We start from the raw sequence: 27,466 nt of genomic DNA, 5'->3' as shown, positions 1-27,466 counted from the left end.
AACATTGCAGCTTGGCCTTTCTTTTTTTTATTTGCTCTCCAATTTGGAATGCCCAATTCCCAGTCCTCGTGGTGGCGTAGTGACTCGCCTCAATCCAGGGGGTGGAGGACGAATCTCAGTTGCCTCCGCGTCTGAGACCGTCAATCCGCACTTCTTATCATGTGGCTTGTTGAGCGCGTTACCGCGGAGACAGTTCATGTGGAGGCTTCACGCTATTCTCCGCGGCATCCACGCACAACTCAACACACGCCCCACCGAGAGCGAGAACCACATTATAGCGACCACGAGGAGGTTACCCCATGTGACTCTACCCTCCCTAGCAACCGGGCCAATTTGGTTGCTTAGGAGACCTGGCTGGAGTCACTCAGCACGCCCTGGATTCAAATTCGTGACTCCAGGGGTGATAGTCAGTGCCAATACTCACTGAGCTACCCAGGCCTTTCTTAATAAAATGTTATATTGATGCTACGAGTTAAAAGATACCTACCAGGTAGGTATTTTCACAATGTTTCAAATGTTTTATAACCCAAATTCAATGCAAAAATGTTTGGGTAATACCATTTTTTACCACGTTATTGGTTAAACAACATTTTAAAGACAGCATATTTAGTACCAGGTTGAATGTGGGTCGATTTTAAGTTGGAACTACAGTAGAATCTCTTTCAACTTTTGTAGTTGATAGTACAAATTATGGACTTATAACACAAACCTTGAAACTACCAACAAAAGGAAGAAATCAAACACAATCAGGGTCCACAGACAGGATACATGTATTGTATTTAGTCCTTGTAAATAAAGCAATACACTGAAAAAGACATCAAAACACTTCAGGATAAATACAGTCTTTCATGACAACATAAGGTTTAATATTTAGTTACAGAAAATCAATATTTAAAAGTGGCAAAAACAATAGAACATGTCAAATGACCTTATAGCACATCTAAGAGTAAAAAAATCATGGGATTACTACAGAACTGGTATTATATTACATAAGCACACACAGGAAATGGTTCCTGTTGTTGTTGGATAGTGTAGTTGAAAGATAATTTCTCTATTAACACCGTGTCCTGACCAGACGCAAAGCGAAAACCTTTCTTCCAAGTTAATCAGAGTTTCCAAACTAGCTGCTACAGGGTAGATTTGAACCGGGTAGCTCCACCCACTGTAAACTCTCATTGGTCCAAAATCCTGTTCCTCATAACTGTACATTAAAGATCAAATATTTTCTGATTGGCTGTGATTGTGTCGCTTCAGGCTTCACTTGTTGCTATTTTCTTATCGTATCACGTCGGGTTAGAACACAGCGTAAAGGTGATTTCCACAACCGCTGTCGTGAAGAGCTGCTAAAACACGTTACAGGCACTGCAGAACTCACTGTAGAAGCTCCTCCCAAGAAATGGGTTTAGAGAAGACCTCGCGCTCCAGCCAGAGGTCATAGTTCATTTGGAAGTCTTCGGGTAGGTCGATGCGCTGACCCAGCACGCTCTGCAGGCAGTTGTCCACCGGGAGGAATTCTGGGTTGCTCTGGCTCTTGTCGTAGCGTCGGCTGTTGAAACGCTCGATGTTGGCACGTAACGCGCATTCCTCTGCCTGGAAGTCCCACGGGCGTGCGTCCAGGTCTGCTATCCAAAACACCGGTGGACACGATTAATTCTGACACTCAAAGACAAACACTGGCACAATTTCTGTACTTTAAAATCTATTAGTAATTAACTGGAATAAAACAATTCTTCCGCCACATAATGGAGCGCAACAGTGCCTGTCCACTTTTTCAGTCGGCAGAAGTTTATTTCACGTCTGCTTATATATTATCAAGTGTGTTTTCATTTATATCGTGTCAAGAATTTTGACTAAAATAATTTAGCGGTTCACGCACGCAGCTGCATTCAACAAACTGTAGGCGCTTAACAGTTGTCATGCAACGTAGCAGTTTGGTGCATTTAAAAGTACTGCGCGGTCACAGGTTTATCGACATTTTACAACGGCTTCGACCACAGCTCTTCCAATCCGAATTTAGAGTCAGAACAAATTGTTTTATAACAATCGATTCAAATAACAAAGACCAAATTTTTAATTGTTTATTTCTTCAGCATAGTTTGGAATTCACATTTTATTATGCACTGTAATCAAATAGTAGCACTGAGTTTCTATGTTCACTCACCGTTTCCGTATGCCCAGTCGTCGTTGAGGCGATGACGAACTTTCTGGTAAATCGCTGACATGGTTTTCATGTTGCTCTTCCTCCACTGTCGCCCCAGATACTTCGTCTGAACTTTGAGCAGTTTGAGCACATAGAGCTGCATCATGGCCTGCTTAACCTTCAGCGCCCTCTTCAGGATGGGGGCCGATTTGAACACCACCAACATCTAGAAATGAAACAAACGGGAAGCCTGTGAGGATTGCTGCATCATCAGAAACTAGTCACATTAAGCTTTTTAGACATGAAGGTCTATTTGTAGGCCAAACCGGAAAGCTAACTCCCCATTAAATTATTAGCAGCGTTTTTCGATTTGAGTAAATTAAGGTCTGAGGTTAACATTAATTGAGACTTTCACGTTTGGTTCCAGAAGGGAAACAATGGCTTAAAAATACTAACTTTCTTCCAGGTACTTCAAATGGAACAGCTCTATTAGTTGAGCTTGTTTGTGGTTTTAGTTCTTACCATAGTCCTAGAATGTTTCCATTTGGTGAGTTTGTTAAGGATTCGCAGCAGATTAATACATGAGAACAAGTTCCTCCAGCAGAACTGATTATTATCGCCAGCTTCCTGGTACAAAAACACAACACATCACGTTCAATGACCCATTTAGCAGAACAATGTGTACGATTATGTTGTGTCTTACCAGACTCTCAGCGGTGAGCTCTGGAAGCTCGTGCACGACGCAGTGTGGAAAATCAAGCACTGAGATGCTGTGAAGAGACACTCGATGTTATTACCAACAGAATAACGCACATGCTGAGTAAGGAGGCCGAGTGAAGATTCACCTGTTTTTAGCTGTGATGTATGACATGATGTTCTGGTTGAAGAACTTCAGGATCAGCGGAATGCAGTTTGCGAAGACTAGATGCTGTGCCATGTACTCAAACTACACCAGAAACACACGTCAACACACAATGTCCTCATTTAGATTTAGTGTGCATATATAATAAATGTGTGTGTACCTGATATATGTGGTTGAGTTTAAAGTGTTTTAGTAGCAGCAGTAGAATCGCTGAAATGGCTTTGACGATAATTTCTTTATGTCGATTCACATCTACACCCAACTTCATACTCTGAAGAACCGTAGTGCTAGAGAGAGAGAGAGAGACATCAGAAAGTATGGTCAACATTCAGAATATTGTTTGACCAATATATTTATTTATTTTCCAATGGTTGATACTTAAACTAATATTTGGTCTCTCCCACCAACCCAAAAAAAGTGCTGGACTTCCCAACGCTACGAGAAAGCGCGGTTAACCATAGGTAAGCATGTTTGATTTCTCTAACGGCTGTATTGTGATGCTACTGCGCTACTCATTGGAAAAGCAGCTTGTTATTAGAAAAGCTACACTGTTGTGAAAATAACCGATCTACTGTAATGTTCCTGAAAAATGTATTCAAGTTAATAGCGTCGCTAGGTTTAGCTAGCAACTCCCCAACACTGCACCCTCGTCCATGTTTTTCTATTATTGTTAGAAAATTAAACATTAAAATTAAAAATGTTTCGGCTATTTTTTGTGCTCTGAGTTACACAATGTTTACCACAGATATAAATGTGAAAAACAGCTCAAAAGGAACCACAAAAAAGGGATTCAGTTCAAAAACAGTTTAAGGGTAGCCTCTGGCAAAGAGTTAATTTTGTATTTGTCTTACGGCATTTCTTCAGGCAACACGTCTGCCAGGATGTTGATGGAGTCGGTTTTTGCTTTGGATGTGGGAGCAGCAGCCAACAAGATCTTCAGTAGAGCGATCTGAACGACACACAGTCGGTATGAGAACAGCTCAGATAAAGCGCGATTGAAATTGGCACGTATTGGGCTGATCTCTCACCATGTACTGTGGTAAGCTGGGCAGGATACCCTGATACAAGAGCTCCGTAGCACACAACTCCAGCTCTTCCTCGCCCTATTTAAACACACATACATGATGTAGCCATCTGATAAGAGATCAAGAGAGATGACAGTTCTACCAGTGCATATCGACTCACTCCAGACAGTGGCGTCTTCTGAAACTCCTCCTCTTTAGCGATCTGAATCTCAGCAATGGACACATACTTGTGCTGAAATAACAGAACAATATGTTAATGAGGCAAGACTGTTGGTGGGGATATGGGTGGAGTTATGTTAATGAATTACCTGTTTGAGAGTTTTGATGCTTTCATGTATAGGTCTGGGCAAACCAACCACTGTATCCGTGTCACTGAAACAAACAGAAATCATACCTCACTGCAGCTTACTGTATAAATAAACAGTCTACAGGTTGACTGATTTTGCCGATAACGATAACTTAGCTGGTGGAAAAGGCCGATAACTGATTTTGAAATCAATAAAATTGATTTATTGAATGTTCAAAAATGTCTTAGTTTTACTTGCTGTGAAAAAAGCCACTATTGGCGCCGATAAATCGGTAAAACCAATGTATCAGTTGATCTCTAAAACAGTCAACGTTATAAAAACAAACTCACTTTCCCAATGTGTAACCGATGAATTTACTCCGGCTGGACTCCAGGAAGTTCTCAATATCCTTTTCCCTGTTAAAAAGTAAACAGAGAGCGCTCTCAAACAAAAGATCATTCCCAAATTTCAGTAAACGCTCCCACAAAACATTAAACCGATAAAGTTTCTACCTGACTTTTGGCGCCCAGGGCAGTCCTTTGGGGAAACAGACCCGCTCAGAGGGGGGGTGGGGTATGGGCGGGGGCATGACCTCATCACGCTCCAGCGGGAAAGGCTCTGCCTCCAGAGAGTTGTCATTGTCATCGTTTTCCTCTTCATCCTCACGAGCGTCATCAACTTTGTATGGATCCTTCTCGTTAAACGCATCTAGATTGTCTTGTTTTATCAGAGCCTGCAAAGAGAGTTTGCCGTCAGACTTTAAATCATGTCATCTTTTCCTCTCAGCACTTATGTTTACATTAAACAATGATTTTAACTGCATCTGATAAACGCAAGTTGTTGATGACCTTGTGTTCTCTCCTGGCGCGTCTCTGCTGTTGTTCGATGAGGTCAGATGCAGACGCAGGCGGTGACGCGGCTCTCATGCTTCTCACCACATGGATGCTGTCCTCAGACAGCGGCGGCAAACCCAACGTCACACGCTTACTGATTTTACTGCTCTGTAGCTGCTCGAACCCTCCTAGAGTCAACTGACAATCAAAACAAAATGCACACAAGACGAGAATAAAACCACCTGGCCCTAAAATAAAACTATGCATCCCTATAGAAACCTTGATCAATCTTACATACCAAAATAGTCTTCCACAGCAGCAGCATGACTTTCTTCATGGGGAAATGTGGGGCATGACCACTGCAGAACTTGGTCACCATCCCAAACAGCATGACGGAGACGGGCTCGTGGTTATATAGAGGAGAACCTGAAAACATTAGTTACAAGAAAGTTTGAGTTATCGATCTTCTCTGAATCTATTCTCTGTTATTGTATGCATTACATCAAATATCTCCATTCTGAAACTCTCAACACCACAGGTGCTGTAAGGATTATTGACTGGATAACACAATAAAATTAACCCTGTCTCTCACACTATAACAAACACACACACTGACCGAGTTCAGATTTAAAGGTTTCTCTGATGGTTCTCCACTCTGGACTGTCCGTAGGTTCTTCTCGCTGGATGGTCTCCACCATTAGATACATGATGTTCAGCAACACCCTTAAAGCACATGCACAAATAGGATTTGATGTACTGATAATGAATCATCGGCCAGTTCATCTTTTGTGAGCAAAAGTAAATATTGTATAAGATATAAGTGTGGTTTTTATATATTGGTGCTCTGCTGTTTAAATATCAACATCAACCAGTTAAAATTCATTTCAGTTGAACCTTTGTGTGAGTGTGTGTTTTGTTGTACCTGAGGTCAGTGCTATCAGCCAATGAGATTGCAGGTTTCCTCACCGCACTGCTACATGCAGCACTGTTCCTGAGAAAGATATTCGGCAGAGTTTATGTTTATATGTTGTCTGTTATGAGGTGTATTGTTCTGGAATGTTAGGGATTGTTTGTGTGTTTTTCTCACTCAATCTCCATATTGAGCAGTTCTATGAGTGCAGTGAACGCTCCCACATCCAACAGCATGAAGATGTTATACCTCATCCAGTGCTGCACCTCCAACTCTGAACTACACTCACCAAATGAACCTGAAACAAAACAAACAAACACTGAAACACCTCATTTAATTTACCACCATCTCTGAACTACACTCACCAAAAAAAACGCAAAACAAAACACTGATATCACTCATTCCATTTAACATTTCAACCTCTAAACTACACTCACCAAATGAACCTGAAACAAAAACACTGATGCCACTCAATCCATTTCACACCTGCACCTCTGAACTACACTCACCAAACGAAAGTGAAACAAAAACAAACACTGACACCACTCATTACATTTGCATCTACACCTCTGAACCTCACTCACCAAATGAACGTGAAACAAAACAAACATTGATACAACTCATTCCATTTAACACCACCTCTGATCGACACTTACCAAACGAAAGTGAAACAAAAACAAACACTGATACTACTCATTACATTTACACTAGGAATGGGCAATTTGGTCATTTTGTCTACTCAAGTACTCCGATTAATTACTCTAGTTATTGTCGAGTACTCAAGGGGCAATGACATGTACATAACTGTATATATAATAACATGTCTGATAAACATCTTTGGCTGCTGCATTGCATCTTGTTGTTCCAGTGTATCGTCTATTCTTTATTTTAGGCTATTATGAAATAATCTGTTACGAAAATGTAAAAAAGATTGCATAATCAAAATATAATGCATCATATTTTGTCATTATGTGAAGATTCGCTGCCCAACTCAATGAAAGAATGTGCACAACAGGCATCTGTCGGTTCTTCCTTCAGGTTACCGTAGTAATCTTAGTAAGCGTGCACCAGTTTTTTTAGTGCCTGTCTGAACTGTCTATTTTCAAATTGCAGTTGACTTAAAAGGAGACCATCCTGTTACCATCGCGTTTTTAATATGCGTGTCAAGTTGAAGTTCAGTTTTGAAGATGCTGCATTCTGTTCCATTTAGCTGCACTCTGTCTAGCTGTTTGAAACACTCGTATATGCGCTGCTTCAGTGCATTGAGTTCACTGCCACACGCATGGTGTGTGTGTGTCTCCCCAAGTGTTCGCTCCTGTGGGGAAAGCCGCGATGCTCTGTATTGTTGTTGCTGTGATGATTCATGAAGCGTTCCATTCAACTCGGAGAGTCTGAATTTCCACCTTTCAACTGGGGAAAGTGCAATGACACTTTATTTCGGACTTCTAACTTGGACACTCGTGCGTAAATCTTCAACTCCCATTTCGTCAAGATGCAGTTGTGTGTTACATCACGCAAACATTTCAGCACCCAAGGCAGGGAGGTTTACAGTCAGTGACAAACATTCACTTTTAATAAATAATATCCATTAACGAGTCAAAGTTCTTGCATTAAATGATAAAACGTGTTTAGCAAATGTTTTGCATAGACAGGTGTTCAAAACATGGTTAATTACACTCTCTTTTGATGATCGTAACGATAGCACTGCAGCATCTTATATCAGATTGGTTGCTATGATCTCTGACAATCAATGTACCCTTCAAAACTACAAAATCAATCTCAAAATTTAAAATAAGCTCCCTTTTTGACAAGTTTGTGTTTAGTTGTCAGGTAATTGTCACTGAATTTCGAATTAAGTGAAAAGTCACATCATGCATGATCACCTTCGATCATCGTTTCCATGATCGATCATTGCTGCCATGCCCGAGCACCCGAGTACTCATGCCCATCCCTAATTAACACCTCCACCTCTAAACTACACTCACCAAACGAACATGAAACAAAACAAACTCTGATCACTCATTCTATTTTAACACCTCCACTTCTAAACTACCCTCAAACAAACCTGAAACAAAACACTGATACAATTCATTCAACAACTTCACCTATGTTTTGTATCAGGTTTGTTTGATGAGTGTATTTCAAACAAGCAATGATGCCACCTTTTTCATTTTAAACAACTCCCCCTCTGAAACACTCACCAAACCTAAAACAAAACAAACAATACTGATACCACTCATTGAATTTAATGACTCCACCTCCAAACTACACTCATCAAACAAACCTCAAACAAAACAAACACTGATAAACATCATTCCATTTAACAATTCCAACACTGAACTACACTCATCAATGAACCTGAAACATAAAACAAACATTGATACCACTCATTCTATTCAACACCTCCACCTCTGAACTACACTCACCAAACAAACCTGAAACAAAACAAACAAAACTGATACCACACCTTCCATTCAACACCTCCACCTCTGAACTACACTCACCAAACAAACCTGAAACAAAACAAACAAAACTGATACCACACCTTCCATTCAACACCTCCACCTCTGAACTACACTCACCAAACAACCCTGAAACAAAACACTGACATGACTCATTTAACACCTCCAACTCTGAACTACACTCACCAAACAAACCTAAAACAAAACACTGACACAAGTAATTTAACACCTCCAACTCTGAAATACGCTCACCAAACAAATCTGAAACAAAACACTGACACAAGTAATTTAACACCTCCAACTCTGAACTACACTCACCAAACAAACCTGAAACAAAACACTGACAAAATCATTTAACAACTCCAACTCTGAAATACTCGCCAAACAAACCTAAAACAAAACAAACAAAACTGATATCACACCTTCCATTCAACACCTCCACCTCTGAACTACACTCACCAAACAACCCTGAAACAAAACACTGACAAAATCATTTAACAACTCCAACTCTGAAATACTCGCCAAACAAACCTAAAACAAAACAAACAAAACTGATATCACACCTTCCATTCAACACCTCCACCTCTGAACTACACTCACCAAACAACCCTGAACAAAACACTGACATGACTCATTTAACACCTCCAACTCTGAACTACACTCACCGAACAAACCTGAAACAAAACACTGACACACGTAATTTAACACCTCCAACTCTGAACTACGCTCATCAAATCTAAAACAAAACAAACAAAACTGAGACCACTCATTCAATTAAACACCTCCACCTCCTAACTACACTGACCAAACAAACCTGAAACAAAAAGCAAACACTGATACCACTCATTTCATACAACACCTTACCTTGTGCCATGTACAGAATAGCTCTGGCAACTTTTAACCGTCGCTCTCGGCCAATCACGTCCAGTCCGTCCAGCAGACGCATGGCATGAGCTCGATGCTGCACTGAGTCCAGCTCCGTCCATTTCTTATCGGGCACTGCGCAAACACAGCGAAACAGAAATTTCACAGACAGAGAGTAAATTGACAAATACACACAAACTCAAAACTTTTTTTTTTTTTTTTTTAAATAGAACACAAACAACCAAAATAAACCCCAGAGGGGTGTTCCAGAAAGCAAGGTTAACTTACTGTTAAATAAACCCTGAACTCCCGGTTGATTAACCCAAGCATTGCTTACTCGCGGTTCTTGGTTCCAGAATACCAGTTCTGGGTTAGTTCACTCAACCGTGAGTTTGATCAGAGTATGTGTGCGATTACGGTGAACTCAGAAAGGCATTCTCAGCAGAACACCGAATTGACGAATCACCATGGAAACAGACAATAAGAAGAAATGCACGGCATATATCAGAGACGTAAAACAAAGTTTTAATGACTGTAAACGAGAATTATTTTGTCTTCACTCATAATAGTGTTAGGGGCTACATCGGTTTAGGACTGAGAGTGTGCTCGACAGAAAGTATACCAAATGAATGCATGAATTTTTAAATGAATAAAACTATAAAGTTTTACCGTACTTGTAAAAGCTTAATTCAACATTAATATTAGACCTCTCTCGGCTACATTAATGTTTAATAGGTTGACCGTTATGTTATTTGATTACACTGAACTTTATAATAGGTATTAAAGTGATAATTTTCATTTTTGGGTGAACTATCTCATCATTTACTCACCCTCATACTTTCACAGATGTGTCTGACTTTCTTTCTTCTGCAGAACACAAATGAATATTTTAGTAGAATATTTCAGCTCTGTAGGTCCATACAATGCAAGTGAATGGGTGCCAAAATGTTGACGCTCCAAAAAGCACATAAAGGCAGCATAAATGTAATCCATACGACTCCAGTGTTTTAATCCAAGTGATTTGATAGGTGTGGGTGAGAAACAGATCAATATTTAAGTAATGTTATTGCTTGAAATTTGTCTCCCTGCCCAGTAGGGGGCGATATGCATGAAGAAAGTGAATCACCAAAAACACAAGAAGAAGAATGTAAAAGTGATCTGTTTCTCACCCACACCTATCATATCACTTCGCATAAGGGTGAGTAAATGAATTTTCATTTTTGGGTGAATTATTCCTTTAACATTCATATTCTATTAATATGTAATATAGGTTTAAATGACAGCATGTCTCATTTATATTTTCAGATAATAAAGAGTACAATGAACAAGTCTGGAAATGTGTGCATTTATATGTACAGTACATGAATTAAAGCGATAAGAAATAAAACCTCTAACCTCTATGGTATATCTGTGGTCCATGAAATGATCACACATTATCTAGTTAGTGAAGAAGAATAACGAGTGATTAATTGCTTAAGCTTTGAATTGGTAGGAATTATTATAATTAATCAAATTAATTTCATAAATAACATTAATATTCATTGACTGGAGGAACTGTAAAAAGAATGTCGTGCTATACTTATTTTATTCTATGATATTTATACGTTAATAATTAATATAATGAAATACATTTTTTTAGAAGGGATAAATATAATACATAAATCTCTCACTGTACAGTTAAAAGTGTGGAGGCCTGTCCAATGTGTTCTACGTTAAAAATATTACAGTAGGCCTATTAAACAATTCCAATTAAAAGAAAATGCACAATGTACACAATTGGTTCACTTTTGAATGCAAATATGCAGTGTGAGAGAAAGATTTGTGACGTATAGTAAAGATTGCATTACATCATAATAATGCTTTAAAAGTATAATTATTGTGCGTAATCTGAACTTCCACGCCCACTGTGTTGCTATTAAAAGTGCACGCATGAGCCGAGAACTGGCTACTTACATACCCTGAAAGTCACCTCCGTTTTTGGAACCGAAAGTTGAGGTTATCCGCTTACTCGGAGAAAACGTACCTGGGTAAGTCGCTTAACCTGCTTTCTGGAATACCCCACAGGACTATCAGAACCAAGAGTACTCACTGTGAGTGTGAAAATCTTCTTCAAAGCATTTCCTGTTGAGCAGAAACTCTGGGCCCTCAGTGTAACTGTACAACTCTACAGGACAGATACACAAATAGTGTGTAATACAATAACAAACATGTTATTCAGAGCAGGTCTGTAGCACAGAATTCTGGCCCCCTGAATGTATATTGGTCTGGGTCCCTTTCATAAAAAAATAGTTAAATTTGTTGTGGGGCCCCCCCCTTGAATTGTGGGCCCCTAGAATTGTTTCCACCTTTCACCCCATTAGCTACGGCCCTGATTCAGAGTCTCCATTTTGTTCATGTTCTCTCATAACTCAGTTTCTACAATGGTACATTAATTAATTAAACGAATCTCTCTCACCAGACAGTTCTGCAGTCCATTTATCAGCATCTGAATATTCAAACTCCAGATCAGCAGCTTCAGCAAAACCCTGAAACACAAACGCATATTCACTTATCATATTCATCACACAAAACACCACAATAATCAGTTATCATCAGTCACGGTGTTTTAACCCTTGTGCGTCAATTTAAAAAAGTTACTCAGAGGTCCTTAGAGGACAAAAATGTCCGCGTCAAAAAACTGCCATAATTTTCAGGATTTTAACCCTTGAAATGCCAGTTTGTTTACATAATGCCACTGTTGTTTTTTTACACACACACACACAAATTTCTCAATACACACATACAAAACACACTCTAACATCCATATCAACACACCCACACAATTTTAGCTGCATCATTTATTCATTTGGCCTGCACTGCTCTATAATACAGCAAACAGAAAATAGGGGAAAAGCTTGTATTTGCTCCATAGGCTAAACATGAGAAAAATGGCGCCATCTGGTGGAAAGTGGAAAATGTAAAAAATGTAAATTTTGAAGCCAGGGCTCCGGAATGAAAGCATAATATCATAGAATTCATGATTTTATGCTTTAATGGCACTGGGATCAAATATTGCAGTTTTAATGGGTTTCAATGGGGACATTTTTGTCCTGAAGGTCCTGAGTGTAACTATTTTGTGTACACAGTGTATTATAGATGGATTATAGGAACTGAGGTTGAAATATCAAAATTCCCCCCAAAATACACACCTTTGGCAAAATGTATGCCTTTGGAATTCGAATAAAAAAGAAAAATGTCCCGAAGGGTGCACAAGGGTTGTGCAGATACGAAAGTTAATTAACTACTATCAATAACCACACCAGAAGAACCCAAAATGACAATGAAACACATGATTATTAAAACCTGCTACATTAATCAACATATTATGCATTACTATTGTTGTTGTTTAATGTGTATTCGTAGGTTTAATTAATGAATGTTGTTCATGAATAATTAAAGACACATAATTGATTGTTTAAGGATTGTTGTTTGATTAATCGGTTCATTGTTTTGAATATTTGATTCTGTAATGTTGTTGATGTTCATACTAACAGTTACAACATCCACAGCTCAAACACGCTTTAAACTACACAAACTTAAATCACATGTATTCACCTCCGAGTCTTTGCGCTGGTTGCGGGTGAATTCCCCTCTCATTTTATTCGGCAGCATTTGGTTTGGTTTCTGTTTGTTCGTCTTCTTCTTCTGGTGTTTTATGGCGGTTGGCAATCCAACTTAAATGGCGCATTACCGCCACCTACTGGATTGGAGTGTGGAGCGCTAAATGGTTGGGATCAATCTTGTATCAATTGATCAATCTTGTATCTTTTAGGTAATTAAATAATTCTTGATAAATTCTTGATTGCTTTGGGCCATTTCCTAACAAAACCTGAAGTGACACATTATTTACTCCCAGAGATCTTAAAGCTTGAGTTAGATGAAATCTTGCTCTTTCATATGCATCACATGTTATAATTACGTGTTCTACTGATTCTTCTTGACCACATTTGTCACATTTACCATTCTCATGTTTCCCTATTCTGTACAAACACTTATTTAATGTACAATGTCCAATACACATTCTGGAAATTAAAACATCCTCTTTCCTGTTTACAAATGTTCTTCTTTCTAGACAAACTTTTTCTTGAATGTGATGCAAGTGTCTTCCTTTAGTTCCACTATCCCACTCTTTCTGCCATATCTTTCTAATTTCATTCGATATTAATCCTTTTACTTCTGTTTTACCTTTTATGTCACTTTTTGCGTCATGAGGCACCCACACAGACCCATTTTCCTGTCTCCCTTGGTGTTACAGGGCAGTCCAGCTCTATAAGAGAGTGCTCCAACTCTTCCAGTCACCGATCACGCCATGGAAATGATAAAAGATGCTCCACTTCTTGTTTTCAATCACCGTTGGGTTCATCTCCTGGCTGTTACTACTCAAGACATGCTCAGAGAATATTTTGAAGTGGGTTTTTTTATTTTTTGTACATACTAAAGTAGTTTTGTACATGCCCCTGGACGGTCTGGCAGATGTATCTGACAAGTGCCAATAAATGTTTTATTGGTACTTTTTTGTGAATTGTCTTATTTTGAGAGTAATTATAAATATAATATGATGATATGATAATATATAGAATATAATGTATAATCATGAATTCATGGTTGAAACAGATGTCTTTTCAACTTTAACTTTGCAACCAAATTTAGGCATAGAGGGATGTCTTTTTATAGACGTCTTTTCACTTTTCAACCAAATATTGATGTTGCTGAGACATCAGGCAAAGTTGTCTTTTCAATGTCTTTTCAATGAGTTTTTGTTGGGTAGGTTCTGTTTGACATTTTAGTCGGAGGAGCTGCGGTGCTGCACAAGCACGCTAAAAGACGCAAATGTGGGAAAACAAGAGATAGTGGAACGTGTTTTTACATCAGTGAATGTTGGTGTACAGATGTAACAATGCTGAAGAAGATGTGCTGTCCTAATTTAGAGGCACTCTTCATAAACTGTAAGCCTTTCTACTTGTCGCAGGAGTTTTCCTCATGTATTCTTGTGAGTGTTTATATTCCTCCACAAGCATGCGTGAATGCAGCGTTGCAACAGCTGGCTGATCACATCACAGACACAGAGCAACAACACCCGGACTCACTTATTATTATTCTTAGAGATTTTAACAAGGCAAATCTCACACATGAACTGCCCAAATACAAACAGCACATTACATGCCCCACCAGAGACAGAAATACATTGGATCATTGCTACACAACAGTAAAGGATGCATATCGCTCTGTCCCTAGAGCAGCTTTGGGACTCTCTGATCAACGTCTGGTTCATCTTCTTCCAACCTACAGGCAGAAACTAAAATCAGCTAAACCTGTAGTAAGGACTGTAAGGAGATGGACCAATGAAGCAGAGCTGGAACAACAAGCCTGCTTTGAATGCACTGATTGGAGTGTTTTTGAAGCTGCAGTCACAGACCTGGATGAGTTTACAGATACTGTGACATCATATATCAGTTTCTGTGAGGATATGTGCATTCCTACTAGGACTTATTTAACATACAAAAATGACAAACCATGGTTTACAGCAAAATTCAGACAGCTTCGTCAGGCCAAAGAGGATGCTTGTAGAAGTGGGGATAAAATATTGTACAATCAGGCCAAATACAGACTGACAAAGGAGATTAGAGTGGCTAAAAGAAGCTATTCTGAAAAGCTGAAAAAAAAAAAACAGTTTTCAGCTAACAAACCTGCATCAGTGTGGAGAGGACTGAAAGACTTTACCAACTACAAGACACCATCCCCTAACACTGTAGGGAAAATGACCTGAATGTGTTTTACTGTAGATTTGAAAAGCCCAGTCACACAACCCACACCCGCTCTGACATTCACAGCACACAAACATTTACACCTCCTGCCATCACCCTCCTCCCCTCTCCTGCTACTCAACATGCTCTTAAGATCTGTGAAGATGATGTGTGCCGGGTCTTCCGGAAACAGAAGACAAGAAAAGCACAGGGCCCAGATGGTGTTTCACCCACTTGTCTAAAATCCTGTGCTGACCAGCTGGCCCCCATCTTCACACAGAACTTCCTTCGCCAGTTCAACCTGCCACAGGTGCTGCTGATACAGTCCTACTCAGCAGTCACTGAGTCTGTCCTCTGCACTTCAGTAACTCTCTGGTTTGGTTCAGCTACCAAGTCAGTCATCAGAAGACTTCAAAGGATAGTTCAGACTGCTGAGAGGATTATTGGTGCTCCCCAGCCCACCTTGCTAGAACTATACACTTACAGAGTGAGGAAAAGGGCTTGTAAAATCACTCTTGACCCCATTCACCCTGAAATGTACGTCTATCCCTCACATCCTCGTTTTTATTCCCGAAAAAAATATGGAGCTGCAATACGGTCAAAAGTAAATAATAAAAATAAAAAAAACTCTCAACATTTACTCAATCTCTTATTGTTCCAAACCTATTTCCTCTGTGGAAATGCTTTTAGTCCATTACATGAAAGTGAATGGCTGCCTAACATCTCCTTTTGTGAATTCCCCAGAGAAAATAAACCACACGAGTTGACGTAAAATATGAATGTCTTTAATATGTCTTTATCTCACCAATTCTCTTATAAACATTTTCCAGAAGTGAATGGCACAATATGATACAAAGTTAGCCTTTCTTGATAGAATTGTGCCATCTGTACAAAATGATGTGATATGGAAGACTGTGGAAAGGGGGAAAACCCTTTCACAAAGTTAACAAACATCCGCAGAACAATGGAATGAAAAACTAAAAATAATTCAAACATTCCTACACGTCATTAAAATTCAGTGTAACACAGAGCTTTTTACATAAAGACAACAGTGTAAATACTCTTAATCACATTAAATAATACTTTAAAACACTCATAGCTCATAATATACAAATATTAATCCAATATTAAAAGATAAGCTTGAACCAAAGTCATCAAATGAAAGCGGCTCAAATACTGATTTCATGCTCTTTCTTAAGACAATATCAGGTGTGCTCGTTGCATTTTAATGTAATCAACAGAATTCAAAGTATTGCTCAAGCCATAACGATAACAAAACACATCACGTGAAACCCTTTTAGTCCATTTCAGAGCTTAATAATAAACATGAACATTGTTTAAAAAAAAATCTTGGTCCAGTTTGGTTTGAAAGTACATTGTTTTGGAAGCATGGCCACATTAAGAAGCATTAGCTCCCATGACATTTTTTTAAAAACCAACACCAAATGCTTCAATACACTTAACTGAATTTAAGTTTCTCATGATTTTAAAAAACTTTTGATTGATTTGTGCTTAAATGCTTGAAATTAGATTTGTAGACAAATGATAGGTTTCATTTGTGCTTTTGATGACTTAACTATTATTATAAAATGTGGGAAATAGTAAAAATAAAAAATAAGTAGGTGTATCCAAACTTTTGACTGGTAGTATAATCTTTTTTTTTCTCTAAATGGACCTTTAAAACATTTATATCACTGAAAAGCAACAAAACTTCTGCAATAAAAAAAACAAAAGCATTTCCATCAAACTTAAGCAAGAAAACTACAAATCTACACTTGATACATTTTGCAAGCAACTTACAAATCAAATAAAATAATAAAATAATAAATAAAAATAATTTTGATAACATCTATGGACTCAATAAAAAATTAAGTCATCGTGTATTGGTCAAACGTCTGTAAACGCTCGTGTCGAGTGTAATTTTTCCCAGCATGCATCTGTCTGGCGAACTGTCTTGCATTCCATTTCATTAAAACACACTGAAGTAGTTCAAGTCCATGTGGAATAATCATATTTACATCAAAAAAGATAAAACAATTAGACAATAGTGCCTTTGTATAGACAGAATCAGTAGAACATGTATAGTAAAACCAATACTCAACACCAAAGGACATGCTTGGGCGAATCTTGCGAAGAAAGGTCCCTATTTCACCTAAAAATCAATAAAAATCAATATAAAATGTATTAAAAAAAAACAAAAAAATGGAGCCCATTTAAGAACAATTCAAAATATTTTTTTAAATAAACTTATATATTTTTAGGAAAAAAAAAAATAGTGCAATATATTGATTTTTATTTAAAAAAATTGTTTTTATTAAAATCAGCTAAATTAAATGTAAAACAAATACCACTATTTAATTAATACGTAGTTTTTTTTTAGCATTACATGGCCAGCATTTGTGGTATGTTGCTGATAACCACAAAAAATAATTTTGAAAAAAAAAATGGTTACAGTGAGACACTTACAATAGAAGTGAATGGGGCCAGTCCATAAACATTAAAATACACACCATTTCAAAAGTATAGCCACAAGATGTAAACATCATATGTGTTAACAGAATTTTAGTGCAATATACTGTAATCGCTTACTAACCAGTCTTAAGTTTACCAGTTTAAAGTTATATCCAATAATTACAATTTGGTAGTCTTGACGACATAATGCTGGTAAATCTTGTAATCTTGTGTACACTGTAATGCCGGTAAATCATGTATTGCATCACACTAAAATCATGTTAACATGTATACTATTTACGTCTTGTGTTCATTTTAACGTTTACGTACTAGCCCAATTAACTTCCATTGTAAGTGCCTCAATGTTACCGTGAATTTTGCGTAATTTCTTTTTTTTTTAAATAAACAAGCACAAAATGCAAAAATGCGAATAAGATTTCTTATTTTGTTCTTTTGATTTAGGGGTGAAATATTAAATATTTCTTTACAGGTTTCGTGAGATTCACCCTTATACTGTAAACCAAAGACATTTCAAGCTATCATTCAGTACCGTGTCTTTTTCAAGCATTCTCTCAGGGTCAGTCACATACATGTCCAGTGCTTTTGTTAGTCCATTCGGACAAGTGCGCCAAGGCACTATTGGGTAGCAAACCAAGCAGCGATATTTATGCAAAATATATGCCCTTAAAACATTCGACAAAGCGCTAAAACAAAATGAAACCGAAATTTTCTTTTTTTCTCCTAAACAATGCTGTTAGCAATGAAACAACATCCTCTATTGGCAAGGAAGCTTAAATAAATAGCAGAAACAAAAGTTGCACGTCCCCAGTACGTCTGGGTTTGGCATGAAATCCAGAGTGAGGCAAGACTAAATAAAAACGCACAAAGCGAGATTGCGATAATAAGCATAAAATCTTTGCTTTTCCATGTTTGAAAACAAACCAGGTCCTGTCCTGTTTTTGGCAAGCAAACACACTTTACGGCAGCAGAAATGTACATTTTTCCGGTGAAACGACTGAAGACAGTTTTGGGTTTTTTGGATCTGCACAATGTCTGCGTTACAAAGACACGATTATCCCATCATGCTCTGCTCTTTAACGGCACACAGCTGGAATGCACCTGACGATGAACTGGAGAGCAGGAAAACCAGGAATATATCAGGAGAGATCCGGAGTGTCACACGGATGAGACACACAGAGGCAGTGAGACTGAAATTAAGATCGTAGAACGAGGTAAAGCAACGTTAACTGAATCCAGAGAAGAAATCTGACTGGACAGTGCAAAGAGCGAGCGGCGCCACACTCTGATGCGTTTTCCTGCAGGAAACAAAACGGAAAGAGCGAAAACGTTAAACATGAAATCAAAATGTACTCTATTTGCTTTCTGAAGAAATGTCGGTAACACTTTACAATAAGGTTGTAATTGTTGACATTTGGTATCATGAACAATAATCTTCACAGCATTTATTAATCTTTGTTAATGTAAATTTATCAAAATACTATTGTTTATTGTTATTTCATGTTAGTTCATATTGCATTAACTAATGTTTACATATACAGCTTTTAATTAAAAATATATATACATTGTTATTTGTTAGTTCATGTTAACTAATGTACTTTAATAAATGCAACCTTATTGTAAAGTGTTACAGAAATATCCTTGGCATTATTGTGAACGATTCATCTGTGCACATTTTTGTAAACAAAACAAAAAAAAGTGTTTGTTTTCATAATCTACATCAAATGTATTAATTTTGCCACCTCTGAAATTACTTTTCTTTTCTGCTGATGTCATCAAGGCCACGTGGGCGGGGAAAAATAATATTAACCAATAATATCATAGCCTAACATTTCCCAATCCAATCAAATCCCACTTAATAAAATCTAGTCACGCCCTTCAGTATTATCCTTGAATATTTTGTTTTATTTGTGAGAATTATCGATCAATTTATTGTTAACATAAATACTGCAAAATAGGACTACAAATACCACTATTACTATTAATACTATTATTCAAAGGAAATCGAGTATCTGTATTTTCCTCATTATAAATGTTCAGTTCACTAAAAAGATATAATGCATTCATTTATCATTACATTTTTATTGTATTTGATTAATCAATAGTTAACTGCAATTAAAATATAAACAAATTAAATATTAATATAATATTAATAATGAATTAAAATATTATATTATTATTAAAATAAAATATTGCAATTATTTTTTTTATTAATCTATTAATTATAAACATCCCAAGTAAATACCTTACATTATGTAAAGTTTTTTTATTTATTTTTTTATCCCCTTTTCTCCCCAATTTTTAATGCCCAATTCCCACTACTTAGTAGGTCCTCGTGGTGGCACGGTTACTCACCTCAATCCGGGTGGTGGAGGACAAGTCTCAGTTGCCTCCGCTTCTGAGACCGTCAATCCGTGCATCTTATCACGTGACTCGTTGTGCATGACACCGCGGAGACTCACAGCATGTGGAGGCTCATGCTACTCTCCTCGATCCACACACAACTTACCACACGCCCCATTGAGAGCGAGAACCACTTAATCGTGACCACGAGGAGGTTACCCCATGTGACTCTACCCTCCAGGGGTGGTAGTCAGCGTCAATACTCGCTGAGCTACCCAGGCCCCCTATATTATGTAAAGTTAAATGCATTGCTAATGCTGCTTCATATTATTTTTAAAATAAAAACGCAACTAGAACACATAGATTAATGTGTTTTATTGATGCCGCTCAGAGTGGTAAATGGCGTTTTACCTCAGCATTGTAGTCGAAGCATTTGTCAGGTCCTTTCCTGTAGCGAGCAGAATTCAACACCTCACACGGGTTCTCTTCTTGAGCTGAGGAATAAGCGTTGAGGAAACGCCATGAGCTGTCAGTCATGTCAATCAATCAAAACAGCTAAGACCCAAAGGACCTGAAGGAAAACAGTCTCTGTTGCTCTGTTAGCAGTGATTATGGGATGTAAGGATACACTTTGTTCTGACAGGAAGTAGTTTCTCGATCTCGCAGGAGCTGCAGGGCAGAGTCTCAGCCACCACAAATAAGAGATTTGTGTTCTCAATCCGTTTGGCATGAAACAGCCTGACAGAGAGAGAGAGAGAATGTGTTTGTGTTCTTTAATAAAGAATGATTGTTCACATGCAGAATATACACAAATAACAACACACACATTCATGATTATCTGAATGACAGCATACCAGGACTTCTATTTTATATATATGTATAAAGCTACTAAAGACTAACCCAAAGCATAAAAGAAAAAGGTTTGCACTTTAAGAATAAAGAAACTTTATTTACTTTATGCGATTTGTTGGTGCTTTTTAAAAATGAAAAAACAAAACAATTATGAATAAATTTGATCCTTACTCCTAAAAGAAAAGCTTAAAAAACTTAATTTACTTTATTTATGCATATTATTTTTTACATTTTTAGAATAAATGTCTATTTTTGGCCATTTTAAAATAAAAAAACATTACTTAATTTAATAATAATTTTGACCCTTACTCCTAAAATAAAGATGTTTGCATATTTAAAGTAAAAATATTTTTATTCTGTATATACTTTATATAATATAATATATAATATACTTTATTTATGCATACATATATATATTTAAAATTTTTAGAATAAATAATTATTTAATTAAATAATAATTTTTCTGCTAAAAGAAAAAACATTTGCATTTTTAGAATAAAAAAAGTCTGTTTTTTTTGTTTTTTTTTGTTTTTTGCATTTTTATAATAAAATTATTTACTTTTTTGTAAATTTTTTAAATAATAAAAAACTTAATTTAATAATTTTTACTCTTACTCGTAAAAGATTATTTATTTATTTATTTATTATTTTTTTGCATTTTCAGAATTTTTTTTTTAACTTTATTTACACAATTTGTTTTTGCATTTTTTGAATAAAAATTACTTTATGCCTTTTTTTTTAAAAATCTATTTTTTTTTATTTACATTTGTAGAATTGAAAGATATTAATTTCATAGAATATTTTTTACATTTAAAGGCTTTGTCAGATTTAGCTAACTTCTGGAAACGCTTTTGTCCCCAAAGTATAACTAAGTAAAAACAAACACACAAACACACACCATGTTTTTATATCATTGTGGGACTCTCCATAGACTTCCATGCATTTTATGTATTTTATAAAGATCTAACGATAATTTCTATCCCTTAACCCTACCCCTAAATCTAGCCCTCATAGAAAGCTTTTTGCATTTTAACATTTTCAAAAAAACATCGTTTAGTATGTTTAATAAGCCATTTCTCTCATTGGGACTGCTGGATGAACATGGTTACACACACACACACACACACACACACACACACTCACACACAGACACACACATACACACACACACACACTCACACACAGACACACACATACACACCTGGAACAGTTCCCGCAGTCCTGCAGTACGTTGAACGAGTTGGTGGTGTTGGTGAAATAAAACTGACTGTGAACCGTCACACAACTGCTGCTGCTTCCTTTACTGTCAGAAAAACTCTCTGCAAACACATCTACGAAACACACAGACATCAGATCCTGACCTTTGACCCTTTACACCAACAATGGCACTGAATCTACAAACCGATTACTTTCTAAAACATGTAGGATACTGGGTAAGATCTACGAAATATGCACATGGTGTTACGGCACACAGAAAATAGAAGTACACCAGAGCCATATATCTCACTAGAGTTTGGAATCATAGAAACACAGACCTGTAGTGAACCAGCTGCTGTAGATGAGTCCATACAAGAACTGCTGCAGAACAGACCTGAAAGAGAACAGCTGCATTAACACACGTTTGAATGGTAAATAACATTATTGAGAGAAGACATCTGGCAAAAGTTGCACTGAAATAACAAATGTCTCAAATGACAAATGTATGTCATGAGAGGAGCCTCACCATGCCGCTGCTGACGTCCACCACGCCAGACTGACAAAATCAGTAATGGAAGGCTGAAATACACAAAATAGAGAGAGAAAACTCCTTTAACCCCCAATATTTCTACATTGTATCCAAAACAAACATCACAGCTGGATTGAATGAATCAGTTCTTTCTCACCATGTAAAATCGTCTGTGTGCGGCTCCCGTGTGGCTGCTGGCCATCGGTTCACATGCAGTCTGGTACTGAAAGGTCTGATGTCGAGCGTAGATTGAGTTGTTATAGAGGGCGAACATCAGATACGGGTCCACCTCACCGAAGAACAAACCCACCTGACAGAGACAGAAAGATGTGGAGACACTTTCAACACTTGATTCTGGTCTTCGTATCGTTTTATTCTTTTGGAGAGTTTCACTTTGCTTGCGTTGAGTCATAAACACAGAGTTTTGGTCACTGTGTCAAGTTTAACATAATTCGAAACTTATGGGGGCCTGGGTAGCTCAGCGAGTATACGCTGACTACCACCCCTGGAGTCACGAGTTCGAATCCAGGGCGTGCTGACTGACTCCAGCCAGGTCTCCTAAGCAACCAAATTGGCCCGGTTGCTAGGGAGGGTAGAGTCACATGGGGTAACCTCCTCGTGGTCATGATTAGTGGTTCTCGCTCTCAATGGGGCGTGTGGTAAGTTGTGCGTGGATCGTGGAGAGTAGCATGAGCCTCCACATGCTGTGAGTCTCCGCGGTGTCATGCACAATGAGTCACGTGATAAGATGCACGGATTGATGGTCTCAGAAGCGGAGGCAACTGAGACTTGTCCTCCACCACCCGGATTGAGGTGAGTAACCGCACCACCAAAAGGACCTACTAAGTAGTGGGAATTGAGCGTTCCAAATTGGGAGAAAAGGGGATAAAAAATAAATAAATAAATAAATAAATAAAAACAATTCAAAATATTGAGATCCCTGCATTCGGTATTCAGCTCTGTCCAGCAGTTTTTGTATATTTTATATTTTTGAATGCAAGAACGTAAGTGTGGTTGCCATTGTTGCCTGTACAGCTGGAGTTGCGCTTACTGCCCCCTGCTGAAAACACAAAGGTGCTACTTCGAGCTTGAATTTCTTCAGTGGTAGGAATATTCCTTATTATGTGTTAATAAAACACATTTTTATTTTTTATATAATTAATCGCACTGAATTAACACATTAAATCAACAGTCCTAAGTAAAATATTTCAATCAATTGACATCCCTAATTTATTATCCTTCTGTTTTTTTGCCCTTTTTCAGAGCGTTTACCTTCTTCCAGTGATCTCTCTGATTGGACATCACCAGAAATCCACCGTCATCAATCAGATAACAGAGTAAATCCTGAAACAAACACACTTCATCATCATCAACACTAATCGACGCATTGAATAACATGTTTGTTGCGTGTGTGTGCATGTTTTCTTACGTCGCTGTTCACTTCACAGTCCATTTCGCAGGATCTAGACGGTCCACACTGCACACAAACATCTCATCACAACGAAAAATAGTATAGTATATTCTCGTTTCCAGAATCTACTGTATGAAATCAGTGTTGTACCTTATGTGAGGCCTGTCTGCTGTCTGATACGTTACTGGCGAGGATCTTGAACTTGTCGACCCACGCCTCTAAATCCAGTTTAACACCAACAACTGAACACAGACACAGAAACACAAGATAAACAGCATGAAACAGAGAGAACATCCAGACCAAAAGCAGACCACAGAAAGACAGAACGTGTTTACCGTACATTTAATGAATCTGTGAATAATTTATCAGATGTTTATATGATATCTGTAGAGTCAAAGTAATTAAAAAAACACAAAAGATGTGTATTTTTATATCTGGAGAAAAATGCACCTGTGTTTCAGGAAGGAAAAGTTCAAGGAAACACACACACACCTGCAGGTTTCATGGTTTTTCCTCCGATTGTGACCTCCACAGCAGTGGTGACGAGAATTCCCACCGTACCGTTTTCAGAGATCAACAGATCATCCATGGCTTGATGAGAAAATCAAAATCAAAGGTCAACTGAACGTTATTTACTCTTTGAACAGAGGTGAATATCACACATTAATATTTGCATTACTTTTGATGGCTTATTTGAATTAAGTGCACTCTATAATGAGCCTCATTTACATAGAAAAGGCGGAAGTTTTACGCTGAAAATATTGACAATAGATAGTTTTCCATCCATGTGTTTTTATGCAAATTTTGGGATATCACAAAAAAACAGATGCAGAATGAAATCACTAAGATGCTAACAAAATGTCCAAAAACAGGCTATTTTTTATTCGGTAAGAAGAAAAAGTACATGGAAACATATTTACCGAATAAATTCCTAAAACAAAAGTTGAGTGGCTTTGTTCTCTTGAACACATGGGATGCAAATGCTTAGGTTTCATTAATTAAAAAAAAAAAAAAATGTAAAATTGGTTCCTAATCATATTAAAACGTGTGATTTATGATTATGACGAGGACTCACAGGTGCGTGTCGGGGCTCTGAACATGTAACCCTTGTTATCCAGACTGCGACGATAGAAGTTTGAATTCAGAGGCTCGGGGTCTTCATCCCATGATTCAGCAGCCCTGAAACACACACACAACAGAACTATCTACTTCATTACATCACAATACACTTCAGTTGCATTTAATGAAAATGTCCTTTCAGTTTTGACAGCTTGTATGCATTGGGCATAAAATGCACAAGAGGGGCAATCCCTAACATACACTGATTGGATTAGATATTTGAAGAAGTTATTTATACATTTTTCTTCTTCTACAAACATAATGTCTTGCAGTCCTATTTGTTGTTGTTATATTTTCAATTGTGTCTTTTAATAGAAATTGCCATTATCGTCATAATGCATCTTTTCCATCTCATCTTCGTTATTGTGAACAAAAAAAACTTTTGGTCTTGGTCATTTTAATTAGATTAATCAATTTAATTGACAATATTAACACTATCGACTACAGCTGTCACTCACATATTGGGGTAAACACGTGTGACACCTCCATTGGTGGATGCAAACAATGCCAGGAATCCATACCTGCAGACATTACATTCATCCAATCAACAGCTGAACTCATCCGTAAAAATCATCTATAAACTGTGTTCAGATGTGTCTGATCTTACGTGTTCAGATCTTTATTTTGCCAGACACGTGTGGCAAGCTGCCAGAGGATCCCTGAGTCCAGAATCAGATTATGAATCAGACCCTGATCACCTGTGTCAAACACAAACATTAAATCACGAGCTTTTCACAATCATGGATATAGATGTTTCATGTGGACAATTGTTTTCAATAAAATAATCCTTACATTTCAGATGGTGAGATGATATAAAATGCTTATTATGTTTGTTATCAGCGCTGTAATATCAAATTTTACTTTTATTCGCCACTGTAATATTTAATATGCAATATTTTGTTTTCAGTGCTGAAATATTTCATATAAATTCTGCAATATGTTGATATCAGCATTGATATTAATCATCTGTGCTGTAAGATTTACTGATAATTTCTGTAATATTTAATGATCAGTGCATTAATATTTAATGATGGGCTCTATAATATTTAATGATAAGTGCTGAAATAATTCATAATCAATGAATATTTCACTATAAATGCTGAAATTGTTTGTTACCAGCATTGATATTTAACGATCAGTTCTCTAATATTTAATGATCAGAGCTGTAATATTTAATGATCAGTGCTGTAATATTTAATGATCAATACTGCAATATGTAATGAACAGTGTGTTAATATTTAATGAGCATTTCTGTAATATTTAACGATCAGTACCGCAATATGTAATGATCAGTGTGTTAATATTTAATGATCAGTGCTGTAATATTTAATGATCAGTGTGTTAATATTTAATGATCAGTTCTCTAATATTTAATGATCAGTGCTGTAATATTTAATGATCAGTGCTGTAATATTTAATGATCAGTGTGTTAATATTTAATGATCAGTGTGTTAATATTTAATGATCAGTGCTGTAATATTTAATGATCAGTGTGTTAATATTTAATGATCAGTGTGTTAATATTTAATGATCAGTGATGTAATATTTAATGATCAGTGCAGTAATATTTAATTATCAGTGCTGTAATATGTAATGATCAGTGCAGTAATATTTAATTATCAGTGCTGTAATATGTAATGATCAGTGCTGTAATATTTAATGATCAGTGCTGTAATATTTAATGATCAGTGCTGTAATATTTAATGATCAGTGCTGTAATATTTAATGATCAGTGCTGTTAACATTTAATGATCAGTGATGTAATATTTAATGATCAGTGCAGTAATATGTAATGATCAATGCAGTAATATTTAATTATCAGTGCTGTAATATGTAATGATCAGTGCTGTAACATTTAATGATCAGTGCTGTAATATTTAATTATCAATGCTGTAATATTTAATGAGCAGTTCTGTAATATTTAATGATCAGTGCTGTAATATTTATTGAACAGTTCTGTAATATGCAATGATCAGTGCACTAATATTTAATGATCAGAGCGGTAATATTTAATGAGCAGCTCTGTAATATTTAACGATCAGTGCTGCAAAATGTAATGATCCGTGTGTTAATATTTAATTAGCAGTTCTGTAATATTTAATGAGCAGTCATGTAATATTTAATAATTAGTGCTATAATATTAAATGATCAATAAAGTCATATATAAATTAATACTTTAATATTTAACAATCTGCTGTAATATAATAATTATAATAATTATAATAATTTTTTTATTTTTTATAATTTATAATAATTTATAATATGTCATTAATTTGTAATGAATTGTCTTCCTCTGGTCTGCAGGTTACAGTTACTCACAGTCTTCAGATTCAGGTGTGATCTCCACCATCAGAGACAGAAAATCAGCCAGAAACTGTGT

General features: G+C 36.9%; 2 protein-coding genes across 5 annotated transcripts in view; both read right to left on the bottom strand.

Annotated features, from left to right (window-relative positions):
* Window positions 1-369: 369 nt before the first annotated feature.
* Window positions 370-13,785, bottom strand: LOC127439087 (striatin-interacting protein 1 homolog). Its single transcript, XM_051695133.1, has 22 exons — window positions 13,722-13,785; window positions 12,978-13,096; window positions 11,839-11,908; window positions 11,473-11,547; window positions 9,384-9,518; window positions 6,235-6,355; window positions 6,070-6,138; window positions 5,764-5,870; window positions 5,446-5,573; window positions 5,163-5,345; window positions 4,827-5,047; window positions 4,665-4,730; window positions 4,336-4,399; window positions 4,188-4,259; window positions 4,031-4,105; window positions 3,854-3,951; window positions 3,163-3,289; window positions 2,986-3,086; window positions 2,844-2,910; window positions 2,663-2,767; window positions 2,162-2,366; window positions 370-1,619 (listed from the first exon to the last, which is right to left on the bottom strand). The coding sequence occupies exons 1-22, from the start codon at window positions 13,783-13,785 to the stop codon at window positions 1,372-1,374; spliced, it is 2,520 nt and encodes an 839-aa protein (XP_051551093.1). The 3' UTR covers window positions 370-1,371.
* A 2,152-nt stretch (window positions 13,786-15,937) lies between these two features.
* Window positions 15,938-27,466, bottom strand: part of LOC127439111 (voltage-dependent calcium channel subunit alpha-2/delta-2-like) — a 41,726-nt gene continuing 30,197 nt past the window's right edge. For all 4 annotated transcript variants that reach the window (XM_051695176.1, XM_051695174.1, XM_051695173.1 and 1 more), the window contains 15 exons: window positions 27,406-27,466; window positions 25,694-25,784; window positions 25,545-25,607; window positions 25,043-25,146; window positions 24,460-24,558; window positions 24,118-24,209; window positions 23,986-24,033; window positions 23,829-23,900; window positions 22,714-22,866; window positions 22,554-22,606; window positions 22,366-22,421; window positions 22,032-22,161; window positions 20,607-20,716; window positions 20,390-20,472; window positions 15,938-18,933 (listed from right to left, as the gene is read on the bottom strand). The exon at window positions 27,406-27,466 is cut by the window's right edge and continues 37 nt beyond it. In XM_051695176.1, the coding sequence (XP_051551136.1) occupies window positions 18,832-18,933; window positions 20,390-20,472; window positions 20,607-20,716; window positions 22,032-22,161; window positions 22,366-22,421; window positions 22,554-22,606; window positions 22,714-22,866; window positions 23,829-23,900; window positions 23,986-24,033; window positions 24,118-24,209; window positions 24,460-24,558; window positions 25,043-25,146; window positions 25,545-25,607; window positions 25,694-25,784; window positions 27,406-27,466 (1,317 nt within the window). In that variant the 3' untranslated portion in view covers window positions 15,938-18,831. The remainder of the gene's footprint in view (window positions 18,934-20,389; window positions 20,473-20,606; window positions 20,717-22,031; window positions 22,162-22,365; window positions 22,422-22,553; window positions 22,607-22,713; window positions 22,867-23,828; window positions 23,901-23,985; window positions 24,034-24,117; window positions 24,210-24,459; window positions 24,559-25,042; window positions 25,147-25,544; window positions 25,608-25,693; window positions 25,785-27,405) is intronic.

The sequence above is a fragment of the Myxocyprinus asiaticus genome, chromosome 50 (genome assembly GCF_019703515.2).
Source record: "Myxocyprinus asiaticus isolate MX2 ecotype Aquarium Trade chromosome 50, UBuf_Myxa_2, whole genome shotgun sequence".
Lineage (NCBI taxonomy): Eukaryota > Metazoa > Chordata > Actinopteri > Cypriniformes > Catostomidae > Myxocyprinus > Myxocyprinus asiaticus.
The sequence above is the reverse complement of the archived record's forward strand: the minus strand, read 5'-3'. Positions and strand labels throughout refer to the sequence as shown.